Below are 11,216 nucleotides of genomic sequence, written 5' to 3'. Positions count from 1 at the left end.
CATTTCACACATTGCTGAAGCCTGGCTTGGAGAATTTTGAGCATTACTTTACTAGTGTATGAGATGAGTACAATTGTGCAGTAGTTTGAGCATTCTTTGGCATTGTCTTTTTTGGGGATTAGAATGAAAACTGACTTTTTCCAGTCCTGTGTCCACTGCTGAGTTTTCCAAATTTGCTGGCATATTGAGTGCAGCACTTTCACAGCATCATCTTTCAGGATTTGAAATAGCTCAACTGGAATTCCATCACCTCTACTAGCTTTGTTCATAGTGATGCTTGCTAAGGCCCACTTGATTTCGCATTCCAGAATGTCTGGCTCTAGATGAGTGATCACACCATTATGATGATCTGGGTTGTGAAAATCTTTTTTGTACAGTTCTTCTGTATTTCTTGCCACCTCTTCTTAATATCTTCTGCTTCTGTTAGGTCCATACCATTTCTGTCTTTTATTGTGCCCATCTTTGCATGAAATGTTCCCTTGGTATCTCTAATTTTCTTGAAGAGATCTCTAGTCTTACTAATTCTATTGTTTTTCTCTATTTCTTCACACCGATGACTGAGGAAGGCTTTCTTATCTCTCCTTGCTATTCTTTGCAACTCTGCATTCAGATGCGTATATCTTTCCTTTTCTCCTTTCCTTTTCGCTTCTCTTTTCTTCCCAGTTATATTAAGGCCTCCTCAGATAATCATTTAGTCTTTTTGCATTTCTTTTTCTGGGGAATGGTCTTGATCCCTGTCTCCTGTACAATGTCATGAACCTCCATCCATAGTTCTTCAGGCACTCTATCAGATCTAGTCCCTTAAATCTATTTCTCACTTTCACTGTATTATCATAAGGGATTTGATTTAGGTCATACCTGAATGGTCTAGTGGTTTTCCCTACTTTCTTCAATTTCAGTCTGAATTTGGCAATAAGGAGTTCATGATCTGAGCCACAGTCAGCTCCTGGTCTTGTTTTTGCTGACTGTATAGAGCTTTTCCATCTTTGGCTGCAAAGAATATAATCAATCTGATTTCAGTGTTGACCATCTGGTGATGTCCATGTGTAGAGTCTTCTCTTGTGTTGTTGGAAGAGTGTGTTTGCTATGACCAGTTTGTTCTCTTGGCAAAACTCTATTAGCCTTTGCCCTGCTTCATTCCGTACTCCAAGGCCAAATTTGCCTGTTACTCCAGGTGTTTCTTGACTTCCTACTTTTGTATTCCAGTCCCCTATAATGAAAAGGATATTTTTTTGGATGTTAGTTCTAGAAGATCTTGTAGGTCTTCATAGAACCGTTCATAGAACCACAGGTGGGCTTGTTGATTGACTAAGCACATACAGACACATACACCTAATGTATATACACAGACATACATACCAACTGAATATATGTTCAAGTTTAACCACTGTTAAATAGGACTAACACATTTGCCCAAATAAGGATCTTATTTCTTAAACTTCTGAAACAGAGTAGGGACAGGTCAAAAAGTTATATTAATAGCTGGTAGTATTAATGAAAATCTATTGTGAGTATGTTGGGAGCCATCCATCAGGCCCTAGGCACTAGTCAATTGCCAGTTACCACATGATCTTTGAGGTCACCAGTTCCCCAGGGTCAGCCAACATTCATTTAATTAAGGACATACAAATGGCGAACAGGCATATAAAAAACATACAATACTTTTAAATATCTGGAAAATGCAAATCAAAACCACAATTAGATATTATCTTATTTGAGCTGGGATGGCAACTATAAATTAAATAAGTAAATAAATAACAAATGTTATCTCCAAGGTTATTTAGAAATTAGAACCCTTGGACAACACTGTGAGAATGAAAAATGATTAAGCCACCATAGAAAACAACTTGGAGTTTCCCCATAAAATTAAAACTAGAACTACCATAGGATCCAGCAATTCTACTTCTGGGAATTTATCCAGAAGAATTGAAATCAGGATCTTGAAGACATATTAGCACACCCACATTCATTGCAGCACCATTCATAACAGCCAAGATGTGGAGACAACCAAAGGTCCATCAAAGGACGAATGTATTTTAAAGTGTGGTGTACAGCCCAGGTGGGATGCATGAGACAAGTGCTCCGGCCTGGTGCACTGGGAAGACCCAGAGGAATCGGGTGGAGAGGGAGGTGGGAGGGGGGATCAGGATTGGGAATACATGTAAATCCATGGCTGATTCATATCAATGTATGACAAAACCCACTGGAAAAAAAAAATAATAAAATAATAATAAAAAAAAATAAAGTGTGGTGTATATGACATTGGAATATTATTCAGACTTAAAGAAGGAAATCTTGCAATATGCAATAACATGGATGAACCTTGAGGACATTCTGCTAGGTGAAAAATCCGGTCACAAAGGGACAAATACTGCGTGATTCCCCTTAGATGAGATCTCTAAAATAGTCTAATTACAGAAGTAGAGAACAGAATTGTTATTACTGGAGATGGGGTGAGGAGCAGAAAATAGGGAGTTGCTAATCAATGGGAGTAAAATTTAAGTTATACAAGATAAGTTCTAGAGACCCATGGCACAACACTGCCTATAGTTATCAATACTGTATTGTACACTTAAAGATCTGTTCAGATGCTAGATCTCATGTTAACTACTCTTACTACAATAGAAATAAAATAAAATAATAAAATGCAAATAAGAAGTAGAGATGGCATGTCTGGAGAATCAGGAAATCATGATGTGGAAACAGTCTGATACTCAGCTGTGCTAACAACAAATTGCTTACCCTTTATATTCCCCATCTCAACCTGCCACACAGAATTTCTGCCCAAATTACAGGTCACAAAAAATAAAATTTTTCATAAAAACTAAGATTTCTACTGGTAGTTGATAGGATAACAGCTTTTTCTTAGGAGAAATTGCTATTTTCCTCAAATATTCAGCACTGTAATTAGATTTAATTCTTAAATCTAATTGTTTCATGTATCATTCAGACCTCAAATACAACTTACGATAATCATCATTGACAGTATTTATTAATTCATTCATAACTCAGAAGAATTTAACATACTTTCATGTACATCATTTCATCTAAATACCAACCTCTGTTAAGAAGAATTATTTCTAAATTACAGGTAAGGATAAGGAAGTTTATATAGGCTAAACAACTTGCTAGAGATAACACAATATCTAATCTTTCAGCACTAACTTTAAGTCCAACTGAGGCTATCTTCTGTAAGAGACAAACTCATATCCATTCCTATTAGACTCTTTTCTTCCCAACTACAAGGCAATTACTTTATGCTATTCCCTGAATGTGAAGTCAGGTGGGTCTTAGAAAGCATCACTACGAACAAAGCTAGTGGAGGTGATGGAATTCCATTTGAGCTATTTCAAACCTGAAAGATGATGCTGTGAAAGAGCTGCACCCAATACGCCAGCAAATTTGGAAAACTCAACAGTGGCCACAGGACTGGAAAAGGTCAGTTTCCATTCCAATCCCAAAGAAAGGCAATCCCAAAGAATGCTCAAACTACCACACAATTGCACTCATCTCATACACTAGTAAGGTAATGCTCAAAATTCTCCAAGCCAGGCTTCAAAAATACGTGAAATGTGAACTTCCAGATGTTCAAGCTGGTTTTAGAAAAGGCAGAGGAACGAGAGATCAAATTGCCAACAATGCTGGATCATCGGAAAAGCAAGAGAGTTCCAGAAAAACATCTATTTCTGCTTTATTGACTATGCCAAAGCCTTTGACTGTGTGGATCACAACAAACTGTGGACAATTCTTAAAGAGATAGTAATACCAGACCACCTGATCTGCCTCTTAAGAAACCTGTATGCAGGTCAGGAAACAACAGTTAGAACTGCACATGGGCCAACAGACTGGTTCCGAATAGGAAGAGGGGTATGTCAAGGCTGTATATTGTCACCCTGCTTATTTAACTTATATGCAGAGTACATCATGAGAAACGCTGGGCTGGAAGAAGCACAAACTGGAATCAAGATTGCCAGGAGAAATATCAATAACCTCAGATATGCAGATGACACCACCCTTATGGCAGAAAGTGAAGAGGAAATAAAAAGCTTCTTGAGAAAGTGAAAGAGGAGAATGAAGAAGTTGGCTTAAAGCTCAATATTCAGAAAACAAAGATCATGGCATCTGGTCCCATCACTTCACGGCACATAGATGGGGAAACAGTGGAAACAGTGTCAGACTTTTTTTTTTTTTTGGCTCCAAAATCACTGCAGATGGTGACTGCAGCCATGAGATTAAAAGACGCTTACACCTTGGAAGGAAAGTTATGACCAACCTAGATAGCATATTAAAAAGCAGAGACATTACTTTGCCAACAGAGGTCTGTCTAGTCAAGGCTATGGTTTTACCAGTAGTCACATATGGATGTGAGAGTTGGACTGTGAAGAAAGCTGAGCCCCGAAAAATTGATGCTTTTGAACTGTGGTGTTGGAGAAAACTGTTGAGAGTCCCCTGGACTGCAAGGAGGTCCAACCAGTCCATCCTGAAGGAGATGAGTTCTGGATGTTCACTGGAAGGACTGATGCTGAAGCTGAAACTCCAGTACTTTGGCCACCTCATGTGAAGAGTTGACTCACTGGGAAAGACCCTGATGCTGGGAGGGATTGGGGGCAGGAGGAGAAGGGGACGACAGAGGATGAGATGGCTGGATGGCATCATCGACTCGATGGGCATGGGTTTGGGTAAACTCCGGGAGTTGGTGATGGACAGGGAGGCCTGGCGTGCTGCGGTTCATGGGGTCGCAAAGAGTCGGACACAACTGAGTGACTGAACTGAACGGACCAAGCTGCCAAAGACCTGCTCGCCCCTCTGCGTATAATACACCCAGTGGAGTCCTGCCCTCCAGGGTCTCTACCATTCCTACTTCATACATAGCGTGGCTTTCTTATGTCCTAATTCCCCAAGGCATTGCTCTCTGCTTCATAAAAGAAAAGTAGATATCAGAAAGTATTCATGAGTTACAAGGGTATATGACTTTATGCATTATTAATTCCAGAGTTCACATTGCCATTTTAAGAGCTTTCTGTGAACAAAAAAATAAAAAACAAGAAGTAATTCAATGACTGTTGCTGTCGTTCAGTTGTTAGTCGTGTCTGACTCTTTGCAACCCCATGGGCTGCAGCACACCAGTCTCCCCAGTCCTTCACCATCTCCAGTTTTTTGGTTATAACAGTGCTTCAGAATGCTAGATGAACTTTAGAATTATTAGAAGTACTATTTTTTTATTTATCCACGATAATAAAGATCACAAGAATCCTATGATTAAAAAAGTATGAAACTTCCATGACTGACTTTTTGAGACCAAGTCTTATTGTTACATAACATAGACAAGAAAGATCCGTATTTATTCTAATGTATATCTTGAAAGCTCTCCATTCTAGTCTGGGTCTATATCACAGCCTCTGCTCCCCAGGGATTCTTTCTAAAGAAAGACAGCATACAGACTGTCTGATCATCGAAATTGTTGGCTCAAAAACCTGCTGAGTACTATGAGTCCATGTGCATCAGAGGTGGAGAGGGAAGTAAGATGAAAAGAAGTTTAAAGGTACACATAGAGGAAGAAGCTGACTTCCCTGGTGGCTCAGACAATAAAGAATTTGCCTGCAATGCAGGAAACCAAGGTTGGATCCCTGGGTCTGGAAGATCCCCTGGAGAAGGCGGTGGCTACCAACTCCAGTATTCTTTTCTGGAGAATTCCATGGACAGAGGAGCCTGGTGGGACAGTCCATGGGGTCGCAAAGAGTGGGACATGACTGAACCCCTAACACTTTGACTTTTTTTCATAGAGGAAGGAAAGAATGAAAATCAAGAAATTTATATAACTACATTTTTATCATGGTAGAAAGAAATGGGCTCTGAAGTCTACTTCAATAAAAAGAGATTTTCAAGAAAGATCTGATTAATGTTCACATTTCTAAATTAAGCTTTTATCATCGCAAATTATGAAATGTATGAAGAATTTAGAGTTCTTAAGTTGGAGAATATCTGAATATGCATATTGTCCACTTCCCCATTCAATGCAAGAATCTGTAACATTTGCAATCTATGGTCATTCAGAGTCTACTTAAGTCTGTGGTTGATTCTATTGGATTTGCTTCTCAAAGACATTCACAAGTTTCCTTAGTTCTGCAATCTGAAGCTAAAAGAATAAACCTATTTCCTCCTCCACATATTGTCATTTCAAATGATTTGAGGTGATCATAAATTTCTTTTTAACTAGTTCAGTTCAGTCTCTCAGTTGTGTCCGACTCTTTGTGACCCAGGGACTGCAGCACGCCAGGCTTCCCTGTCCATCACCAACTTCCAGAGCTTGCACAAACTCATGTCCATTGAGTTGGTGATGCCATCCAACCACCTCATCCTCTGTCGTCCCCTTCTCCTCCTGCCTTAAATCTTTTCCAGCATTAGGGTCTTTTCCAGTGAGTCAGATCTTCGAATCAGGTGGCCAAAGTACTGGAGTTTCAGCTTTAGCATCAGTCGTTCCAATGAACACCCAGGATTGATCTCCTTCAGTATGGACTGGTTGGATCTCCTTGCAGTCCAAGGGACTCTCAAGAGTCTTCTCCAAGACCACAGTTCAAAAGCATCAATTCTTCAACAATCAGCTTTCTTTATGGTCCAACTCTCACATCCATACATGACTCATGACTACTGGAAAAACCATAGCTTTAACTAGATGGACCCTTCTTGGCAAAGTCATGTATGGATGTGAGAGTTGGACTGTGAAGAAAGCTGAGTGCTGAAAAATGGGACTGGATGCCATGATCTTCATGTTTTGAGTGTTGAGTTTTAAGCCAACTTTTTCACTCTCCTGTTTCACTTTCATCAAGAGGCTCTTTAGTTCTTCTTCGCTTTCTGCCATAAGGGTGGTGTCATCTACACATCTGAGTTATTGATATTTCTCCCGGCAATCTTGATTCCAGCTTGTGCTTTAATCAGCCCAGTATTTCTCATGATGTAATCTGAATAAGTTAAATAAGCAGGGTGACAATATACAGCCTTTGATGTACTCCTTTCCCAATTTGGAACCAGTCTGTTGTTCCATGTTCTATTCTAACTGTTGCTTCCTGACCTGCATACAGGTTTCTCAAGAGGCAGGTCAGGTGGTCTGGTATTCCCATCTCTTTCAGAATTTTCCACAATTTGTTGTGATCCATAGTCAAAGTCTTTGGTGTAGTCAATAAAGCAGTAGATGTTTTTCTGGAACTGTCTTGCTTTTTCTATGATCCAGTGAATGTTGGCAATTTGATCTCTGGTTCCTCTGCCTTTTCTAAATCCAGCTTGAACATCTGGAGGTTCTCGGTTCACATGCTGTTTATGCCTTGCTTGGAGAACGCTGAGCATTACTTTGACAGTGTGTGAGATGAGTGCCATTGTGCAGTACCACTACACTGTTTGCAGGTAACTCCCCTTATACATTTGGATGGGCTTCCCTGGTGGCTTGGATGGTGAAGACTCTGCCTGCAATAGAGGAGACCTGGGTTAGATCCATGGGTCAGGAAGATCCCCTGAAGAAGGGAATGGTCACACACTCCAGTACTCTTGCCTGGGGAATTCCATGGACCGAGGAGCCTAGCAAGCTGGGCTACAGTCCATGGGTTCGCAAAGGGTCAGACAGGACTGAGCAACTAACACTTTCACTTTCATACATTTGGTTATATAAGTTTCAGAATATTTTCAAGCAAAACAACAAAAACTCCTTTCTCTGAAGTCAGTCTTGACAAATCCTTTAAATTTCCTAGTGAAAGAAATCAGTAAAGAATCTTTCTTTTAGCCATGGTATGATGTTCAAAACAATGTAGAAAGACTTGATTTTAGGGAGTGAGATTCAACTCCCCAACTCATTCAATGCTATAACTTTAAGAATTTGCTACATTCTGTGAGAGATAAAAAGGATCAAGGAGTTGGAAAATTCTAAGCAAACACTGGTTCACATCTATTAATAACAGACAAGTCTTGTGTAATGTTAGATGCAATGTGAAACTGCTAGTGTTGAAGAAATTATAACCAAAAAAAAAAAAGAGGAAGGAAAAGATTTTTATTTTCCAACCCAGCAAAGAAGCAGTTGATTTCCACCTTGACCTTGCCACAGGGAACTTTAAAACGTATAGGAGAGTTGCCAACTGAAGTACGTCTGTGATCATAGGTAAAAAGGCAAGTCTTTTCTGAGCAGATTTTTGTTACTATGGGAGAAAAAAAAATGTAAATCTCTCTTGGTTATGAAACTGTCAATATAACCAAAGTAGGAGGAGAAGCAATATAATCAATGCCCAGAGCAGAGTATACAACAGAACACTTTCCTCCTACAGCCCAGCAAACGTTGGCCTTGCACAGTCCTTTCAAGTGCAGAGACGGGCTGGAACAGGGGGATGAACTCTATTTGCCAAAAGCTCCTAGATACCTTCTGGGTTAGTCTTTTTTGTATATATAATATATACTCATCTTAGCCACACTTGAGGGGGTCCTGGGAACTATGTTCTCCTTGCCTGCTGGGCAGCTTCCCCAGCTGTCTCCTCCACCCTGAGGTCTCAGCACGGTCTCTCTAGTCCAGGTTGGCCTGGGAGTGCTTTTGTCAGCGTGTTCCTGAGTGCGATGGGAGTAGGGGGGAAAGTCATGGGACCATATGCAATCACGTGTGTGAAACTTTAGAAAATTATAAAGCACTATAGAATTTAAAGAACTGTCCACTACAAATTGGCACTTGCCAAGATGGTTGCCGACAGCTGAACAACAAGGGCTGCCTCTGTGGATACTAAACCCTGCCCTGTGGAAGCTGTTGACCTTCAACACTCCCTGAGGGAGTTCCAGGTGGAATAAGGCTCTCTGTGCTCCAGGCAATCTGGTGGGAGAGGTCTTTAGATAGATGTTTTAGGAAAAGATCTTACAATCCCAATCCTTGCATCTCCTCATATCAAGAAAAGCACTAAATCCCCTCATGGTGACATCAGGTCCTCTTGACTAGCAACAAACATTTTGTAAAATGAATGCTTAATGGTATGGAGCTCCCCCTTCGCCAAAACCTTATATATTGACTTTCCCTCAGTGCCACTCTGAAGCAGTCTCTCAGAGCTATCAGAGATGCTACCTCCCGGGCTGCAGTCCTCATTTTGCCCCAAATAAAACTTAACTCCCAGTTGTCAAGTTGTATATCTTTTTTGGTCAGCAGAACTTTTAATACTACAAAAAATTATAAATATATACTCAGAAGTGGTTTAGATACTTCAACATGAATATACGTGGTCTAACGGTTTTATAAGTGTTCCCCCAGAACGAGACCTCTCTGGAGCTCTTGCTCATTGGTTCTTATTCAGTGCTCAGAGTTCTTTATTGTACAGTGGTCACAATAACCTAGGAAATTACCCACAACAATAAATATAGAAACATCCTCTAGTTCTTCTATTCTATAAGGTTTGTGAAAGTTGCTCTGTCATGTCTGACTCTATGTGGTCCCATGGACTGCAGCCCGCCAGGCTCCTCTGTCCCTGGGGTTTTCCAGGCAAGAATACCACAGTGGGTAGTCATTTCCTTCTCTAGTCCTGACCCAGGGATCAAACCCAGGTTTCCCATGTTGCAGGCAGGTAGATTCTTTACCATCTGAGCCACTAAAGTTTCATGTGCCCATATTAACACATGAAGAAAATATTAACATAGGAAACAACTGATAAATTGGGTGAGCAACAATATAACACCATTTTTTGAACTTATCACTAAACTTTCAAGTATTTTAAAACATAGATGATTTCCTAATGACCTATTATATTATTTTAATCAAAAAAGTTTTTAAAAATCACCTCTGAAAACAGGTAGATCCTGTGTAATTTAAATCTAGGACTGATCAATATTGCATTATGTTGCTCGGGTAATTCTGCCCCAGTGATGAATTGGCTGAAGTGCGGAACATAAAGACAGCAAACAAAGTTAGCATTTTAAAAATACACTGATTAAGAGCTCATGATATACAAGGTATCATATGATTAACAAGCTTTCTTCTCCAGACTACATTTTAGAAAAAATTCCAGATAGAATTTATTTAGCATACACCTTTCCAACAAACCAAATTGTATCAATTTCATAGTAACATTGGAATTTGATGATGTTTTATTTAATTAGACATGACATCCTTTCCTTTTTTGAGTTTTAAAGACAAATAAGTCTGAAAAGTAGCCTCAGAGTTGCTTTCAGCATTGCAACTTTGGTTACATTCCTAGGCATAAGCGGCCATTTTAACAGAGCTATGCTTGCCTATCTGTAAGGACTTTAAAGTCATATGGACTTCTCATCATAACTGCAGAACACCCTCATTTACTTCCCAAAATTATCTCCTCTTTCAACACTGCTTTCACAAAACTAGTTATTTCTGCTGTCACTGGGAAGTATTTAAAGAAACACTTTAGCTAATAGACTAATCCCAAGAACAAAACTATTATTCAATATCAATATTAATATGATACAGATGTTTTAATAAGTGGTTCATAATGAAGCATCTTAGATGATGTGAAATCACAGTTTATAATTTTAAATCATATTTAAAATAGAAAAACAAACTTATTTTAACTGTAACAGCCATTTCCATTTTTAACCTGATTTCATTGTTTCAAATGACAGATTTTTTTTTCATTTGTTGTATTTTTTCCAAATTTAAGACAACATCTGGCATTATCTGGCACAAATTTCCTAACTGGGATTTTAAAACTTGAGTACTGTATTAGGGGAGAAATTGAATTTTCTTTCTTTTAATCCTACTGATTGCTAGAGCATCTGATGATTGAAATACAAGCTAGATTTGAAAACTCAAGCTTCTCAGATAATTATAACCATAGAAATATAAAAACATACACTAACAGATTTTACCTAAAGACTTCAGGTAGTTTGAATGACTGACAAGAATGACAAAATCAGACAATCAAAAAGAGAGAAAAAATTATACACTTCTATATGGATTATCTCTGTCATGTATAAACTGGTCCACTAGATTCAACACCAATACTAGAACACCCAAATACTGATTACAGAGCAGAAAGTTCAAGTTTCTTGCTCTTGCATAAATTCGGGATACTGCTTTTCACTTTGTTTACCCTTCCTATTAAATCTACCCTAGATTCCAACCAAAATGCATGTCATTGTTCTTGCAAATATCCCCTACTACTATTTCTATACCTTGACTAACATTTTCCCACTGCATATAAATTCTGTCAGTATTCACTTAACCTTCAGGGAAT

General features: G+C 39.1%; 1 protein-coding gene across 1 annotated transcript in view; it reads left to right on the top strand.

Annotated features, from left to right (window-relative positions):
* The first annotated feature begins 8,263 nt into the window (after positions 1-8,263).
* Positions 8,264-11,216, top strand: part of LOC133071567 (uncharacterized) — a 30,914-nt gene continuing 27,961 nt past the window's right edge. Inside the window, 1 exon segment of the mRNA XM_061164077.1 lies at positions 8,264-8,405. Within this exon segment, the coding sequence (XP_061020060.1) occupies positions 8,264-8,405 (142 nt within the window).

This window comes from Dama dama, chromosome 17, assembly GCF_033118175.1.
Source record: "Dama dama isolate Ldn47 chromosome 17, ASM3311817v1, whole genome shotgun sequence".
NCBI classification, from domain to species: domain Eukaryota; kingdom Metazoa; phylum Chordata; class Mammalia; order Artiodactyla; family Cervidae; genus Dama; species Dama dama.
This window is presented reverse-complemented; position numbering and strand designations above follow the sequence as displayed.